Here is a 19,541-nt window from a genome sequence, read left to right as displayed (position 1 = left end):
ACCGTTTCGATGGTGTAATATCAACAACCCGGTATTCTAAGGCCCTCTTTATTTACTTGTGGGGCTACTTCACCAAAAAACCGACTTTCGTATGGGTAGTTGTACATTCCTTGCCCAAATTCCTTTCCATTTTTTTCATTTCTTGTTTATCGAAACGCAAACATTATGCAACGCAACGAAAACTTTTCTGAAGGGCAAGTCAGAAAATCTTCGATGTGGGCATTATTTAAAGTAAAGATAAGTTTACGCCCTATTAAATATTTTATACTTACATCGACTAATTCTTGCTTCGACTTAAAATCGGATATTATTACATTTTCCCAGTCCGAAACACGAGTCATCGAAATGTGCAGTTTTCCCGTGGCAATTTCGTGTGCGTTGTCAGGCAAAAATCTCATAAATGTCTTGCGAACGATACCAACTGGGTCGAAGTCTTGCGATAAGGGACCAAACATACTGGTCCTAGCTTTTCCTGCTAGTTTCATGACAAACTGTACACAGTTTTCAAGGTCCATATTGAACATCAAGGTGCAAGAGCTCAATGCTCCAGCAGAGGCCCCTCCGAAATTCGTGAAATGTTCTAGATACTTCGGTGCGTGCTGCTTCAGGCAAGAAATTACGCCAATATGATAAATACCAAGAAATCCGCACCCTGAAAAAGTAATGTTCGCTTTCTCGAGTTCTTCATCATCCATAAAAATCCAATCAGCTTGTGTTGGCGGAGACATACTGTTCAAACTATGGTTCTTCCCTGTTTGTGATGACGACGAACTACTCATACCTCAACGGGCCTAAAAATTGCGTGGTCGGCAGATAAATAAATTACATTGTCACTCAAGGCCAGTTGCGGGATTTGTACACCAAAATCCTGGCTGAGTCTTGTTATATAACCTTAATGTTTAATTTCAAGAGTGATGTCAATTCACCACGCAACCTGGTTGTGTGCATATGAAATTTGAGATACAAGTTCCTTCCGACGACAATGTAGTCCACGCAATCAGCCGGCTAGTTCCACAGAATTCTTCTAAAAAAATTCCTTTAAAAACCAAAGTGTACTACTTTGGATTATCTCATGTAAACAAAAGACGGTTCCCTTGAAAACAAAGCTTGGGCTGCGTTAGTTTCAGGAAGAAATCCAAGGAAAAGGCTGATTTTATTGTTGACAAAACCCGGCTTGACACCAACGGCCTTCCCTGTCTATCTCGTGGTTTGTTTTGGTCTGCCTATGAATACAGGCCCACGACACTCCTCAATTTGGGCCAATCAAATCACAGAATTTATGTCATGTGAGGTCTTAAGAAGTCATATGATCCTCACACAAATAGTAAAAGATTGAGAAAATAGAGGTGTCAAAGTACTGAATAGACTCTGATCTTTGAAGTAACCCTATTTTTTTCAACAAAAAGTATTTTTTCAAGCTGGCTCTACAAGAACTAAATATTATTTACAAAACAAGTGAAAAACCTGGATAATATGGGAGCCCCTTGAAGACATAAAGGCATCGACTGCAGCATCGAAGCGTCAATATATGATGTTAGCAGTTACATAAAAAAGGTATCAAAGGTCACCAAAATTGTAGAAAGAAAAGAAAAAGGCTTGAAATGAATCAAAAAATTACTGGACATGCTTGGACAGAGACGGCGCCACGAAATTTAACCTGGGAGGGCTAAGAATCAAGTTTCAAGAATCAAGTGACATTGGAAGAAAGTTTTTGAAATTAAGCCTTCTAGAATGGCTAAAAATGCATCTCCAGGACTAAAATTTAACAAAATACCATACCACCCAGAAAAGACGGTTCGACGATTCTCAGAAAAACATTGTGATTATTGATTTTTCAAAAAAATTTGGGAGGGGAGGAGTCATGCTAAAACTCTGGTTACAGACGTTGGGGAAAAGAAGTAAGGGTGACCATTTGTTCAGAGTGCACATCTCAATGATGTTGAATTGACTGAGAGAATATTACTTCCTGAACACACTTGTGCATCTTCTTTTTCTCGAGTATTTTCTGTAGGCCATGATTACACATCAAAATGACATTGCAATGATGGAGAGAGTTATCTACTGAATTGATGCAAATAAAAGACAAATAATAGAAATAAAATATACCTCAATAAGTTAGTACATAGATAAAAAAAATCACGCAGTACATAAACACTTTGTTCTCTTTTTATTTCATACTCTGTTTTGAAAGGACGGTAAAATTTTTTTTATGTCTGAAAAAGTGGGGGGGGGGCTGAAGCGATCTCTGAAAAAGTGGGGGAGCTCAGATTTTTTTCGAAAATCTGAGGCTGGATTGTTCTTGATTTGTTCTTAAATTAATAGTGTGTAAGCAGTGCAATGGCTGGTGTTCAGGCCTCATTTACCAACAGGGCCTAAAATAAGAAATTTTTACAGATCCACATTTTTTCATAAAAGTTGGGCGTGGTACTTTGCTGCGATTGACGAAGTGGGCGTGGCAAGTATAAAAACTGCCACTATAGTGCAAATAGGATGTTTTAATTGGCCAAATTTTAAATGAATGAAGTATAAGAAGCTAATTCTTTACAGTATATGGATTGGGTTAATAAGAAAATTAGCAACATATTGTGATGTCTTAGCTTGTGAGAAAAGGTTATCGAAAGGAAACCCTTTGACTGGTTTGTTTGGATCTCCATAAAAGTTATTATTTCTTTCCTTTCTTTTTTGAAAACCAACTTAAATCAGTCTTGCTTCCCAGACTTTAGTGTTTTCGGTTTTTTGGAGCATATCTTTGTAGCTGTTCACGGAACTCGAAACTTGCGATATTCGTATATTTGTTAAGTGTTTCTGGAGCTATACTGCTTTGCCAACCTGTTACTATCTTTTTGTAGATTGGAATCAGTCTCTCTACATCGGCAGAATTATGGTTTGCTGCGAGAAGGCGTGTCATTGTCTCGTCTGGTAGAATTCCTCTGAAAACAAGTCTCAGATCTCTGTGATCTTAGTCATTTATTTCTCGAATTTCAATAAGTCCGGGGCAAAAGCTGAGTGCGGCCTTCAAAAGTCATTTTAATTGCATCCAGCCTATCAGATTCTTTGTCATCAAATCTTTTCTTCAAAAAATTTGATACTATAAACGAGAATCTCGTTACGGATGGCAAATAATCTCTTCTCTCATATGTACAAATTTGTGTTTGTCTCTTCTTATTCTCTTTACGCCTAGTTTGGAAGCATGATCTTTCCCCCCAACTTGTTGGTAACGCAAACACCACCCACCAGCCCATAGGGGAATGGCTGGAGCTCGATTTTTACGGCCACACCCTTTGAAACACCGGAGAACATTTGCTTCTTTCTGTCCTTATTCTTAAACATAACGATTCAGAGAAGATTTCAATTACTATAAAAATACAAAACCGAGTTAGATAAAATACAAATTCATCTTTGATCAAATAAGTTAAAGCACCATGAAAAAGACAAAAACGGATTTCCAGTCAAGAAGACTTGCTTCTAATTGGTTCGTTAGCGTAAACTTTGAAAATATTTTCTAACCTATGATTGCAAAAAAGTTAGGGAGGACTATAGCCCCTGTTATGAAACATTCCCAATTAAATGTTCCTCCCAGATACCACCAAGAGGCTTATTATCATTCAACTGCCTTACCCTTGAGAGGAATCTTTCCAATTTGCTTCTCCAATTTAAAATACCTCAGTTGAATTGTTTTGCAACTTTCTCTGAAATCTGCTTGAATCTACATAAACCCCAAAATACCTTACGAGCAGGAAATCATAATCTCGGTCTCGGTCTTTAGTCTCAGTATTTTTCTTAGGTAAGTCGTAAAAGAAAATAACTTGAGATGATGTCCTGAAGTTGAAGATGTATACCGAGTCCATCTTTCTTCAAAACAACACGAGAATATCATAAAGCACAATTGAGTTTTCTCCACATGTACTGAAGCTTCGAGTTTTGAAGTTTCTTAATTCTCTTTTGTAGTCTCACATTGCTTATTTTTTATAGCAATTTACTTATAAAAAATGAGTGCAATCAATAAGGCTGGGATTGGGCTTTTGCTTTGCATTTAAAAATATGTTCCTAATCCTAATTCTAAAAAACGGCGTTTCGATTGGTATTTTATGGTGCACTTTTAAGAAAATGCGCTATTTACATATCCACACTTTCTACAATTTCAGTTCCACAATTTCAATTAACAACTCCACAAAGTGAGTCAGATCCACGCTTATTTTAGGCCCTGTTTACCAACAAAGTGAGTGAGACAACCTTCATTTGCCGACAAGTTTGAATCTTCACCGAAAAAGCGCCCACACATGGCTAAAAAGCCTCGTTTTTTAAATACAACGTTGTTCAAAATTGCATTTTACAGTAGCTCAGCCTCAGCTTGTTCTTAATTTGCTTTTAACTTTTGACCAATTTTAAGGCTCGTGTTCTTATAAAATTGTTCTTATAAAAAAGGAGTATAATTCAAATTTAAATTTCAATGATTCTACAACATTAATTACAGTAATAACACAATAATGCAAGACACTGTTCAGGTTCTTTTGGTGTTTGGGTTATGAGTGTTCTGTGTCGGTTTATTGTTAAAGTGGTTGACGTTTATTAGTATTTAAATCATTAGAATTATTGAACGGCAAACAAAAATAAAAATTCAAAACAGACACAACGAAACAAAGATAAAGCGAGTAAGAATAAATGATAAAGACAGCACTAAATTGACATTGTTTTTGTTGTATAGTAAGACAGAAAAGGGGTTTTTATTAGGAATTTGGAGTGCTTTACTTTCGTATAGCTTTCCAAGAACGATTATTTGCAGCATTGGGTGAAAGATCCTTTAGTACGATTCACCTTAATTTGCAAGGTATGTTCTTCCAAATCTTTACCCTTTAAAGATAATAAATTTGTTCCGGTAGTTCGTTCATACGGCGGTTAATAGGGGGAGAGTTATCGCTTTAGGTAATCTTGGGTACTTTTTTTACAAAAGTTACAAAATATTGATCTACAGTTGCTTTTGTTCGTGGCAGTCATGAAATAAGGCCTGGCTCAAACGTCGCACTTTTCATGTGCCGAACCCAACTCTGTTTGGAGCGACACTTTAGCATGTTTAGCGCGACTCCCGTTTCAAACGTCGAACTTAATCATGTCGCGCCAAATGGGTTTTAGAATTGTTACATGAAGTATCTTGGTTTGAAATTAAGAAACAGAGCAAAACGGCGACGAGAATCCAATGTTATGAGATTAATTTTAAAAATAAAATAAATTAAATATAATTATGCATTGATTCTGGTACATGACAAGTTCGATGCTCGAAACCCTGCCGATTTTTGTATCTGTCAATCAACTCTATCGGAATAAATAATAAAATACAAATTGTGCATTTGATGATAATGGCATACAATTTGGTACAATTAATTACGTCATTCGGGTATGGATGGTGAACGATAGGAAAGGCCCAGTGTGTTCAATCTCATTCAGAGGTGTGCCCAAGCTCATGCGGAAAAACTCTGAGAAAGGGGTGGTTTTTGCCTCAAACCCGGGACAGTGAAACTTGTTAAAAGGGATACCTTTTGGAATTTGGAAAAAAACATTAATGAAATTGAGTTGTTAAAAGCAAGTTGAATCCAACATTCCTCTCTGCTGACAATATTGCATAATGTGTGCATGTAGTTTCCCCATTAACATAATTATTGTAACCAAAGATGCTTTAGAAAGAGAATCACCTCAATTTGATAAAGAAGACTTGTATGTAAGGTCATTTGCAACTTACAATAGAAATGTTGGCAGTTTTGTTTAGCAATGTGTTCATTTTTCATTTATCAGTAAAAATATGAATCATATAACTAGAACTTCAGCATTATCCACTTAGTGCAGTTTAGGAATTGTGTCAAAGCAATGTGGAAGTAATCTCCAGACAACGGGCGCTGTTGGAAAATGGGCACCTTCATAAAACGGGTAATAAATTTTCTCTTAAAAGTCTTTCTTTACTGAAAGTTTGTTTTGTACATGTAACACCTAGGCAATCTGTCATATAAGTGTATCTTTGGCAGAAATTCAGCCAGGAATAACCGTCCCGATGGAGCGACGAGAAAATGACCTCGCCTCATGATAGGGTCAGGGCACCAAAACAGCAATCTTCTTAACACTTTTAGACTCTTCATTTGAAACTTTTCAAGTGCTCTGTGATTCACGGCAGCGTTTTTAGTAGCTTGTGGTCGAGACTCTCACATCGTTACCAAACAAGTAAAATGTTGCAGCTGAAATTACTGAAATTATTATATTCAGCGATAGAAATTGTAGGAATCTTGAAATATCGCTGAAAGGATCAAGGAGGGAAGAGTACAAAGTGGCGTACAAAGCATTAGAAGCTACACATATATGGCAGCATGTCCGCTTAGAAATCACGATTTTTATGATATATAAGATCCTGGATCGCTTATAGGCTTGTCCATTGTAACGTTTTCTTTGCAACTGACGACACACACAAGGATCCAGCTATCATTTGATGAAAAACGTTTCGCACTCTAGTCAAAAGAGGATACATGAACCGAGGCTAGTGTTTCTCGAAATACGATGCATTCGCTATACAATCGTTTTTCTAACGGAGATGTTGCATCAATTTGAGGTGTCCTCATGTTATCAAAACAACAGAACAGTTTAGAGCTGTCTAGTTTCCATACTGCTCGACCTGATGACGTAATTAGTTTACCCTAAACCTGACCCTAACCCTAACCCTTTACTTGAAATAATTAATCATACTAATTTATTATCATTAATCATGCTTATTTATGACTACCAGGTCGAGCAGTATTGAAACTAGACAATTCCTTAAACAACGGTCTAAATACAGCGCAATCTCGTAACAAAAATTTAATCATCTTCATTATAGGAAATGGTTTCACACCAGTCTCGGAAAGGCATGTCAAAATTGTACAGTTTTCGAGTGTCTATATTGAAAAGATTCATGCTGTTTTCAATTTTTTCAGGTTTCAAAATCGTTTTTTGATGCAGAATTAGAAGACTTTTCAGTGTAAACTAAAAGACAATGTGGGGGTGATTTCGTTCCAAATGTTTATAGAAATAAGAGAAATATATGAGAAATAAGAAATACAATTTCTTGTTCATACAAAACAACCAATTTCTATAAATACGTCACATTCAAATCACATATTAACAGTATCTAAATTATTTTAGAGTACAGGGACAACTGTCGAAAATTTACTACAAAGAAAAATTGATATGTATTCTATACAGAATTGGCAAGATGTAGAATTAATGCTGTTTAGTGAAAAACTGTAACATAACAGAATTCTTCAAATATCTAGGGATGTATACAAAAAGAAATTAAATAAACTTTATAAAAATAAAACAAAATTAAATTAAATATCCCATGAAAATGTGTTGAAAAGTCGTTCGTTTTCCAAAGTAGTTTATTCTTGTATTACAAAGGTAATTTCCGTACTGATTCATGGTGGGATGACCTGTGGTGCTTTGCTGTTTAACAAAGGGTTACCAGTCATTTGAATTCATAAAGAAATTAAAGTCACGCAAATCCACCTCAGAATTTACTTGATAAAAAATGGGTATCGATGGATCCTTAACTTTGATACTTGAAGTACTTTGATACTGAGGGACAATAGGCCGTGAAGTACAGGCATGGCTATGGTAGGTCAGCCATATCAGGCCAAGGCACTCGTGCTGACTTGCATAAGGTCATAGGCATGCATCGCGGTTGTGACTATAGAACAAATGACTAAAATTTTCTTTAAATGTCGTGTTGCAGTGTAGGTTTTGTCCAGGTTTACTCTATCTTGATTTTGAAACTTTAAATTGTCACTAGTTGATGTAAAGAGCTTGTATAACATGCTATAACATGGAGTGAAGTAATTGTTTGTTTTCATGATGAAAATTAATGATGAAATGATGATGATGATGATGATGATGCTAATGGTGATGATGATGATGATGATGCTAATGACATCTACACCAGTTGCTATTCACCTTCTTTCATCGCCCTATTATCACAGCATAGTAGAGTGACTTAAAGATATAGGCAGGTCTCACCAAACTACTGAAAGCACCATATGGAAGCAACATGGCCTGCCTTCAGACACAACTATTTATCTCTGCTTTTAGTTTCTCTATCAAATTATAGCTAATGAATACCTAAAAGTAAAAAACGAATGCTTTAAAAGCAGACCAGCCGGTAGAAAGGATCAAGTTGAAGGCTACAAGTATCTGTTGAATGTTACAAGACGACATTTACAGACGGCGATTGTCTTCTCGGCGTCATCTTCGTTTCAGTCCCATAAGTTTGCTCAACACTTTCATTCTGCAGAAGCGGTGTCCGCTCGTCAAACAACCGTCCGTTCGTCCTACCGCGCCGTCTTAAAAAGGATGAAAACCTTCCATTTGAACGCCTGCTTCTCTTCCAAGGAGGAGGAAACGGGTCGTTTCTTGTGATGTAAACCTGACAAGCTGCTCCAGAGATCAAAAGGAAGCCCCAAACACCACAAAGAATATATTCTGTAACAAAATGAAAATTTGTAACCGAATTGAATATTAAAATTGATTGAAATTTCAAGTATCTACTGTAGTTAACACGGCTCTTTGGCAAGCAGAGTACAAGATCAAGAAAAGTGACCAAAGAGCCACAGATTTTAGGCTCTAACAATACTAGTTTCCAATCATTACCTTAAAGCAGGGGTCGGCAACCCGCGGCCCGCAAGGTACTTTTGTGTGGCCCTAGATTAGCATTCCTCGTTAACATTACTAGTCACTCGAACAAGCTGAACAAGAAGCTTCAAGGCCATGGTCAATTTGTGAATGTCATGTATGAACATGTTGTCACGTTCCTGCTTATGCAACACCTTTGGAAAACTCAGCTGAATTAAGGGAATTTGGTTCACTTTCCATCTTCAAATGGAGTTGATAGAGCTGCAGGGTACCAGTGAATTGAAACAGAAATACAAGGAAACTCGTATCATCCCGTTTTATATGGAGTATCTCCATGGTGGATGATGGTTTATATCCAGGTCTGGTGCAGCATGCTAAGAAAATGTGTTGCATGTTTGGAAGTACTTATCTTTGCGAAAGTCTCTTCTGAAAGATGAAGCATGCGAAGAGTCGACTGCGATCTCGAATGACTGATCAGCACCTTGAAGGCAACTTGCGGCTGCCTATATCAACAATTCTGCCAAATTTTGAGAAGCTGACCAAGGACATGCAACACCAACTTGCGTATAAGCTTCTTGTAATATACTGACCAGTGAACATGTACTTTACATCTATGTTTGTATTCACGTACAGCTTCCACGTTACAGTACATTTACAGATAAATACAATTTTATTGAGTAGATTAGCAGTTAGGTAGAATGGGTATATATTAAAATTATACTGTATTTTGAGTTGCGGCCCTCGTATGCATTTCAAAAATCAAATTTGGCCCCCTGTTTTATAAAGATTGCTGACCCCTGCCTTAAGGCAATGAAAACCACAACAAAAAATGTTTGCTTATTGCAATAAGAGGTAGCAATGACACGCTGGGCAAGGCCCTTGGGAACCAAGGATAGACAGTTAAGAGGCCTGGCTAATAGCTCCAGAGGACTGCAGGTAGTGCTGCTAAAAATTAAAGCATTACATACCATTGGTATCAAAGGGGACTCTGAGGTACGCATCGGCAAACGAGGGGATTCCAGCACGTAAAACAAACTCAACCACGATGTATTGAATGTTGGCATGCAGGAAAACGCTGCAAGCTGCAAAGAATAGAAACTTGCTTAAAACAATTTGCAAACGACTGATACCTCAACGAGTTTTTTAGATTTTGCCATAGACTACATTATATATTCAACACAAAGCAAACTATAAACAAGAAAGAATTTGAGTTGAGGTATCTCCACATCTTTCTGTCAGTGAGTTTTTATTGATGACTTTGCCTGTAATCAGCTGACTTTTATCAACAAAGAGATTCAAAAAGAATTCACGAGGCATACGAAATAAAGGACGTAATTTCATTATTCACCCTAATTTTGAACAACGAAAATTCGCTTACAGGCTTCGCACCTCTCAAGACTTATCAGAACAAGACCTGATTGAACGAAAATGCACTGGATTGTCTAGCAGCCTCACATGACAAAATGAATTGCGTGTAGTGGAATGAAAAAAACTGGAGCAAGAGCGGATCGTTGAGGGAATACATGGTCAACAATCGTCTTTGGATAAAAAGAACCAGACAGAAACACCAGCGGATCGTTGAGGGAACTCACTGTTAAAACTTTAGGAGCTGCAAGATACGGTAAAGATAGTAATACTGACTATGCAAAAGAGTAAGCCTATGAACAGATAGTAACGAAGATTCTTACCCACTACAACGACATATCCACCAATTAACGAAGAAAACAAAATGCTGATCTGAAATATAATCAAATTAGGGAGAATTCAGAGATCGGGAATCTGGCCGTAAATAAGACTGTTTACGTTGATGGTGTCGTATCTGCTACGTCTTAAAATGTACGCTCAGTTGTCAATGTTCACAAATCAACTACTAATTGAGTCGCAAAGCTGCAGCATAGCTTAGATTTAGTAGAGTTAAACAAAAGTGCTTTTTTAAACAGGCCTATCTTTTCCGAAGTGTTTGTAAAATCTATGACATATCTGCGGAGACTGCTACAACTAACGTAATCACAAAATATGATTTGGTGGGCATATTTTTTTCAAATATACTGCTGGTAACTCAATTACTTTAAATAAGATATCAAAAAGTTAAATTATTGGAAAATTTATCACTTGAAGAAAAGTATCGGCAGAAAGAATTAGCCAACATACCACTTTCGGAAAGAATATTTGTGGAATCGGACAGGCTAGCATTATGGAGACAAACGTCAATAGAAACACTGTATTACTGGAGAATGGTTTCAGATCACCTAAATTGAAAAACAGAAATAGTAGTATTTGATTACAACAATTTAAACACAATTCGGTCTTCGATAAAAGCCATTTTGATTCACAGATAGCAAAATAAATTTTTGCACAATTTTTCTGATTTTTGGCTCTGTTGATGAAATGCGGAAACCTTAGATGTTGAAAAACCACAGACAGGGCTCAACTCTTCTTATCCCCTAAAATCTTTTGTAAACCGCAGATTATCCATTCTTTGTCATCATACAGTAGATATTTAAAACATTGCCTGTGTTAATCTTATTCTCTTTCGTTTTACAACCTTTCCGATAATGATTGAAACAATAGCTAAATATTGCAACGTTGTGCGTTTTTTAGTCGATAATGAAGAGTAAGCAACATTTACCAACAGTCCTGGTCGAAATTTTAGAAACAGAAGATAAAATTATTGATTAAAAGCCATTAACTGCTAATTCTGCATTATATTGGCCTCCGCATCCCTAGCTGATTGACATATCAAAGTTGTTGTAGTTGGCAAGCAAGCCTGCACCACGTTATTAAATATGATTCAATGTTTTGACTTAATATTGCAATAGCATAGTAAGTATTACTTCTAAATTCATTAAGCCTTCTTTTAGCACCAGAAACCCAGAATTAAACTTACCAACGGGTGAGAAGAGAACAGAACAGGCAACCAGAAAGCCAACTAACAAACTGTTATTCAGGAAAACAGCACGGAACAAGCTTGTCTCCATATAAAGTGCCACAATGAAAACACCAAATGCAAAACCAGCAGCAGACGATGCTAACATATGAGCTGGAAAAATATAGATCATCAAATGTTTTTGCATATTCATAAAGCTTAATATTGTACAGGTAAAGAGCCTAAAGGGGTAATAGGTTTTACGAAAATGCAGAAAATAAGCCAGCTCGTTAATTTTAGTCTTAGAAAAAGACAGGTCATAAGAGTATGGAAGATAAGGGCGCAGAACAAAAGAGGTTAACTAGAGCAATGGTAAAGCCCTGAAGTCATCTGTCTAAAAAACTGGACCATTAGTGGGACCATGGTAACAGGAGTCATGCATATTCTAGCATGTACTTGAAACATCTATCAGCATTTCCTTACCATGATGGTCTATGAACCCCACAAATTTAGAAGATATTCTAAAGTTCTTAGTGAAAAAAACACGCATTACCATTAACTTTTTAGTGGGACTTTTTGACTTTTGCGTTCTATATATCTTGTAGCATACACATTTACATTGATTTTTTTGAATGTTCAGATACATGGAGGTATTAAGGCAGATATTCAAATGTGCCTTGGCTAATGTATAGACAAAAGCACAAAGTTGTTACTTAGAAATCAGCCTGGAAATCAGATAATACTTACAAGTGTAACCGATGCTTGCAAACCTCAGGATCAGAATGTATGAGATCAGGAAGCCAGAAAGCAAACCACCAAAGAGTAACTCTAAATGGTTATTGTTATTGGTTATTGGGAATAAAAAAGTTATTGGGGGATTGTAACTAACATGCGAAATAAATACTTGCACAAATCAAGACATCAGGAAAATTTCCATAAGAGACGCTAGCTATTAAATATACAAAAAGAAAATCAACAATTGTTGAACTGTCTCTCGATTTTCAGGGCAAAGATAATAAAGACACTTTTGATGACGTCATACATTTATATACTTGCACAAGTTACTGTCAGCCTTCATCTTGATTATGCTTTTTTTATCATTTAAAATTTTAAACTACAACCAAAGCTACTCAAATACATGTCACTCACAATAGTGAAGGACGCAAGGTCATCTAGTCTCCATTATGAGTGAAATTTGCAATTTTCAATTACATCTAAATATGAACATTAAAAAGGTAGAGAAGTAAAGAAACTAAATCAGGAAAAGTAAGGTACCTTTACAAAAATTTACAAACACATTTCTTACATAATTTACATGTTTCAGAGGTAGATCAAGAAAAGAAAATAAAATAAGAAAAGGAGTTGCTGGTGTTATGTTTTTCAATTAAAAGAATCTCTTAGTGTTTTTAATGAATTGAAGTGTGGCCTCCATAAGAAATCTATTGTGGCCTCATTTAATTCGGAACTTCCATAAAGTATTAAATCACAAATTTCCATGGCGGAGAGGTTTGAAATTTTGAGTCCAGGGACTTCAGAAACAACCACGTAGCTGTAGGTGTCGGCTAGGGGGGGGGGGGGGCAAACTCGAGCAAGAACCATACCTCAGGGGGGCAGGCTTTAAAACAAGAAAACAGATGTATAACAAACATATATATTTGGACAAAATCAAGGTCATGGAATTATAAATATGCCAAATTTTCAAAATACCATTTTGAAAAACTGTAGCCAGAGGGGGCAAGCTGTTGTCAAAATTTTCATTTGGGGGCACAGCCCCCCGCCCGTGCCCCCCCCCCTGCAGCTTCGTGGCTGTTCAGAAAGCCGACCAAAGAGCTCGTTCCGCATTGCTTGGAACAAAATGGCAGTGCAGGAAAAAATTCTCGTTGTTTTCATCACTTGCGCCACAAACAAGGGGATCAGGCAATCAAAGTTGTGTCTAAAACGGTGTCCGTTTAAAGGGCTGAATCGCAATCGAAGTTGGGTTAAGTATCTTGTTACCGTTACTGTAGAATTTACAAAGACTGGTTTTTTTGGGGGTCTTATTACAGACTATACTTTACGTTTAAATTCTGAAATTGAAATTCATAAATTTTGTTTATAAAATAGCTATTAGAAAAACGATCTGTCCTACAAAAATTTGGGTCATAATTTCGTGGGTTTCGAATCATGTAAGGTATCTGTCGCTCAGGAGGAATTCCGTTAAACAGATATTCTGGTGTTTTTGATTGTCTTAACTGGAAAAATGGCATAGTCTTCGATACCATCTTCTGTCATACATAGACTCCCATCCAAGTTCATCAAATATTTTTTGCCTGCTGGTCCATTTCCAGGCACCTGTGACACCCAGAGCCGCCGTATACTAAGCTTGTTAAAAGCTTTTTGTGACAGTGCTTCTCATATCTGGGTCAAACTTGTGGTATACTATGTCTCCATAGTCTAGGTGAGGCCTAACGTAAAGCTTGTAAACTCGATCTAGAACATTTCTAGAAACATATTTTGAGAAGTATTTTATGGGGCCAATGTCCCTCCTAGCTTTTATTACAGCTTCTATAACCTGTGACTGAAAGTTTAGTTTAGAATCTAAAATTTCCCAAGATGTTTGTGTTCATTCTTTCTAGTAATGATTTGATTTCCTAGCTCAATTTTTGGCAGAAAAGATAACTTCTTCAGTTTTATCAGCATTAAATTAAATTTTCCTTTGCCAAGCCCATTTCTTGATTTTGTCTAAGTCTTTACTAATCTTTAAAGCAGTCTGAGTCGCATCATTTACTATAGAAAAGAGTGATGTATCAACTGCAAAGAGCCTAACATCACAGTCAATATTGTCTACTTCATCGTTGATATAGATTAAAAAAAGTAAAGGGCCAAGTACAGAGTCTTGGGGTACTCCTGATGATACCATTTGCCACTCACAAACCTGGCCGTTTAAGATAACTCTTTGTTTGCATTTATGAAGAAAGTCTTGAAGAAGCATGAGCAAGCTACCAGAAATTCCATCATATTGTAATTTGTATATTAACCCCTTGTGACAAACGCTTTCGACAGATCCAGGAAAATTGCCTGAGTCTCCTTACTAGGTACTTCCTCAAATCCACTGTAGATTTTATGACTGATCAACAGTAACTGATTTATAGTTGAGTCGCCTGGTTGAAAACCAGATTGATACTCAACTATGAGCCTATTTTCACATAAATGACTGTAGATGGCATCAAAGATAAGCTTTTCTAAAAGTTTTCCAAAAATTAGTAAAAGAGACATTGGTCTGTAATTCTTTTTCAACTGTCTGCTTTCCTTTTTATGAATAGGTACTATATTTGATTTCTTCTAAGCAGATGGGTATACTCCAGTTTCTAAACATTTTTTATATATCATGCTACTCGATACTACCTTCATCACATAATTTTATCATAGTTATTGAAATGCCATCATCACCATGGGACTATGCTTTGACATATTGTGTAAGTTATTTTCTACTACTCCACTGGCCTAGGCCTGGGAGTGGCTGTCTAGTTACACTATGACCTCTCCCTTGGAGCTCCTACTCATAACTGACTACAGTTCATGCTATTAGATCTTTTAAGTCCATATGTGTGTTTCCATTAAAACCTTACACAAAACGCATAGGATAAAACCTAAACTTAAACTTCACAACACTACAAATGCCAATCCATTACAGACAAAATCCATAAGGTTACTAACAATCTGAAAGAGCAAGAAACTGATCATATAGTAGCTTACCAGCTATGACAAACTTGTGTCCAGAAAAGCAAAGGATTAGCCCTATAAGACCAGAAAGGCTGACAAAGACTATGGTTGTCACAGAGCCTGTTGAAAAGAAAGACATGATAAAAATCTAACCACTTATTAAAAATATAGAGCATAATATCATTATCTTCATCAGAAAAACATAAAGCAAATTCATCACAAAATGCCATTTAATGCAATAGTTTCTTCATTTTAACCACCAACACAAAAACACGAGGTAAATTTCAATGGCAAGATTTGTCTTAGCCATGTTTGATACAAGAAAATTTGCTTATATAATCTTGTTTATTTGGTGGCAGAGATACATACGAGTACAACCATACCACATATTTTAGCAACTAATCAGAATGTTTTCAGACGGCTGTCCCATCTTTAGCTACGCAAAGAATTAAAGGATTGATTTAAATTCTATATTTTTAACCTTCAATCTTCCTTTCTTGTCTTGATGGAAAGTTGTACTCAAATCATCTATTATGCTCTATTTATTTATAAACTACAGTCATAATGGTAGCAAAAAAATCTTACCAAAAGATTTGCATGTGGATTTATCTGTAATATCACAACCATATGCAAATGTTGGCATGTAACAAGCCTCGGTTTTCATCTGTATATCTCTGATTAATATGTTGTATACAACTCCATGATATGCTATTGATTGTAGCACAAAATTTGTTCTCTGTGCCTTCTCAATGGTGGTAACCTAGTAAAACGAATACAACAATAATAGTGAACAACATGAAGATAATCTGACGTTGTAAACTGGCTTCCTTGTTGTTTTATTGGAACAAATGATAGCAAGAGGTGAAGTACAACTCTAGATGTATGAGGTAAAAGTATAAAAATATAAAACACAAAAGAATTATTACTAAATATCTTTGATTGACACAACTGTCAAGACATGACAAGATGACAGTTTGTTCATTTTTTAAATGAACTGAACTGATATTAGGGTTGCAAAACGAAACAAGGCAGAGTCCAGGAAACATAACCATTCAACGGCTGGAAGTTTGGAGAAGGTTTTTCTAAAAGATTTCATGTGGTTGCAAAAAAAGCATATGATGGTCCTCACCATTTTACCATACTTCTTTATGTTTACTGGTGATGACATTCTCCAGACTGCATTGAATAGACCCTCTTCAGTAAGGTCATTTTCTCTCAGTTGATAAAAGTACAGATCATATACAAGTTGGTTGAATGTTTTGAATCCATCCCCATCACAAACATCAGGAAGCTCACCAGGGTCAAAAAAGACATTGCCTCTTCCAAAATCCAGTTGAACTTTTAGTGATTCCTTCTTCGTATAAATGTTAGGATCATTGTCGAAAGCACAAGTAATGCAGCAACCACCTGGCATTGGATCTGTAAAAGAACAAGAAATCAAACTTTTTTTGAGATATTCACTAAAAGGTCATCAAACAATTAGAAACTAGGGGAAACATATCATACATTGATTAAAACATCTTCAGTTACAAAAGCTTATCCTGCAACCCACTATTCTAATATATTTTCCTTTCAAAGCTTCACTTTCAAATTCTATGTATATAGAAATAGTTTTATTAATAAAGAATGTGACAAAAAACACTATAATACATTGCACTCTTTCTACTGAACAAGTTACAATCAATGAGTTTGCAGTAAATAGAAAGAAAATACATCTGATTTTGTATATATGTTTAAAAAGATTTCAGAATCTTTTTTTTTCATTATTTGGCTATGAACATTTTACCTTTCAAAATGTATAACATAATTCTGGTTTGTTAACTTCAATATAGATTTTTTTTCTTTTTCAAAGTTCAATCAAAACTGCTGTAACATTTGGCCTATATACTTTCATCATTTTACCTTGCACAAGAAGGCACTGGACTCAATAACCGAGTTGGTTTATTCCAGTGTACTGGACAACATTTTATCATGTTATAATATTGTAATTAGTTGATGTTATTGATTGTTACTCTCCTATTTTTAGTTCTGTATTACATATGCTACATTGTAAATGATGTTGTTGAATTACATGAAATTGAAATTGAAAATGAAAATAGGAGCTCTTCTTGTACTTTTCTGATAGCAGGAAGATAAAACCACCAAAGCAAACAAAACAACGACAAATATTCACTAATTATAGAAGTTAACCTAATAATAAATTACCTTTTTTTCAACCCAAATATTGCAATAACATGCATAAATTTGCCCTTCGTAAATTTAGTTGTTGTTGCTAGTTGGATCTCAACTAGATCTAAACAAACTGCCAATTAAAGTGATCAACAATACTGAGGAAAATGCATGACAATTTTCAGTAATAATTTCTTAACTGTAATCGTCCCAATTCAAAACCTTTCATGAAAAATGAAAAAATTAGCTTACAAAATTTGAATTAGAACAATTATTTATAAATGAAGAAAAAACTTTTAGTTCCTTTTTGCAAAAATATAAATAGGAGAATTTGGTGAGTTTTTGCTAACTTTTTGCCCAAAGCTCTGTTATTGCATAGATCATCTCTTTTCTCTGACTGGGCAAATTGCATCTAGTGGGTAGTAAATAAAAATTAAAACAGGTAGTTTACTTTTTGACTGATTCCTACATTTCTAGTGTAGTTTAAAGCTTTTTCTGAAGAATAAAGATTATATTATCAGCCTATTCTAATGATATTGTTTGCACCTGATCAAACTTTCTGTAAATAAAGTTGTCCAATCTATACACCTTGTTCAATTAAAAAATGATCTCATTCTACCCCATATGGTTATCCCTATCATATTTCTTTGGAAAGTAATGCCTCTACTGTGGCCCCATTTCTCCTAAAATGGAACAGTCATTTATCAATTACAAGATGCATTAAATTGGCTGAATTACCTTTTGGTGAGAATGGGACTGCAAGAATTTGGGCTGTTGTGTACCCTTCAACTGATGCAATATATGAAGTTAAATTTGCTCTCCCATTATGTAACATATAAACTAGGCCAGCAGACGATGAATTTAGATGACTTTGATATGCCAGTTTGTCTGTGTAGGATAGTGAGACACTCTTTTGCTGTGAGATTACCTGAACCATAACATATCGATATTTGTATGGCTCAATGTGAACAAATATCTTTTTAAAGGATGTGTTACTTAGATGCACTACTGCAGTCTCTTCCAATTGAATCTCTAAAAATTAAAAAATCAATGATATAGCAATTGTATCATAAATGTGCAGCAAAACAAGGTGAAAGGGTGGCTTAGTGGTTAGGGTTACAGACTATAGATTAGAGGGTCTGTGGTTTGAGCCCCTTACATGATGAAACTTTCAATAAGAGTGAGGAAAGTATCCTGCTTGCTATAATTTCAGGTGTATGAAATATAAGGTGTAGTCAAATCGAGAGTATGAACCAGGACACTGCTCAGTAAGCATAACTATTAGCATAAACATAACTCCCTTTGAATGCTATTAACAAGTACGAACTGTGACTAATCCTTGCTGTAGTATCTAGGATAAAGGCTTGGTTTAATGGTGAAATCAAATCAATTTTAAGCAATGTCAATTTTTTCCACGAAAGAAAATTTTTCAGGCAGACAGCCAGTGTGGAAAATCACATGAAATTCCCTTGTACGACTCTCTTATTTATAAGTACCATTGTTTCATTTTGTTTAATTTAGATCTATTCATAGTCGTGTTTATGTCTCAATTGACTTTAAAATGAATGAATATGTGATTGTAGCTCCAGTTTCACGGAGCCAAGAAGATAAGATATCGTGCGATTTGATGAGGTTTCTCCCAAAAACAAGGCCAATGAATGGGTTCGTTGAATATGATTCAAGATCTTTTCCCATAAACAGCACCAACTACTTGACATTTCTGTTAAAATTTTCCGGAAAATTCCTTGGTACAGAGGGGATTCTCGGAATCTTAAGAGATTTCGAGTCTCTCGAGTCTTGGAAATTTTGAGAAATCTTAAGAGTTTATTTCATAAATCTATAAACTAGCATTTATTATAATAAGATATAATTAATCTGAAATATCCTGAACTGTCTATGTTAAAACTGGATACATACCACTCCATCAAGTACCTTCGGCATGTCAGGCCGAAGAAAAGAAAACAATAAATATTAAAAGTATACTTAATGGTGGCAAACCCATACCATAATCTCCTCCATATACATGATATAATGCAGTTAAAGTCAGAATAAAGATTTTTGCTAAAATAGTATTCTGTAGCATTCTGCGACACTTTTTTCCTCCTTGTTCGGGATTTCCAATTCACCTTCGAAACAGCCGTGGTCTTTCTCCTTCGCAGTGGAT

At 35.7% G+C, this 19,541-nt stretch overlaps 2 protein-coding genes and 1 long non-coding RNA gene across 8 annotated transcripts in view; 1 reads left to right on the top strand and 2 right to left on the bottom strand.

The window, feature by feature from the left end:
* The window catches only part of LOC135695581 (patatin-like phospholipase domain-containing protein 2), an 11,190-nt gene extending 9,930 nt beyond the window's left edge, over positions 1 to 1,260 (bottom strand). The window contains exon 1 of the mRNA XM_065214709.2: positions 273 to 1,260. Coding sequence (XP_065070781.1) covers positions 273 to 779 — 507 coding nt within the window. The 5' untranslated portion in view covers positions 780 to 1,260. The remainder of the gene's footprint in view (positions 1 to 272) is intronic.
* Positions 1 to 18,122, top strand: part of LOC148960554 (uncharacterized) — a 25,037-nt gene extending 6,915 nt beyond the window's left edge. For 2 of the 6 annotated variants that reach the window (XR_016143982.1, XR_016143984.1), the window contains exon 4: positions 17,061 to 18,122. This is a non-coding gene — a long non-coding RNA (uncharacterized LOC148960554). The other 4 variants (XR_016143977.1, XR_016143983.1, XR_016143978.1 and 1 more) reach the window with 3 other exon arrangements.
* Positions 7,066 to 19,541, bottom strand: LOC135695582 (transmembrane 7 superfamily member 3). Its single transcript, XM_065214710.2, has 11 exons — positions 19,382 to 19,541; positions 18,116 to 18,409; positions 16,338 to 16,627; positions 15,794 to 15,968; positions 15,242 to 15,328; positions 12,254 to 12,334; positions 11,528 to 11,680; positions 10,792 to 10,889; positions 10,329 to 10,377; positions 9,609 to 9,722; positions 7,066 to 8,490 (listed from the first exon to the last, which is right to left on the bottom strand). Exons 1-11 carry the CDS (start codon positions 19,458 to 19,460, stop codon positions 8,213 to 8,215), a joined length of 1,698 nt encoding a protein of 565 aa, XP_065070782.2. The 5' UTR covers positions 19,461 to 19,541; the 3' UTR covers positions 7,066 to 8,212.

This window comes from Rhopilema esculentum, chromosome 2, assembly GCF_057945365.1.
Source record: "Rhopilema esculentum isolate cy_ngs chromosome 2, ASM5794536v1, whole genome shotgun sequence".
Taxonomy (NCBI): Eukaryota; Metazoa; Cnidaria; class Scyphozoa; order Rhizostomeae; family Rhizostomatidae; genus Rhopilema; species Rhopilema esculentum.
Note: the sequence above shows the minus strand (reverse complement) of the source record. Positions and strands in the feature narration are given on the sequence as shown.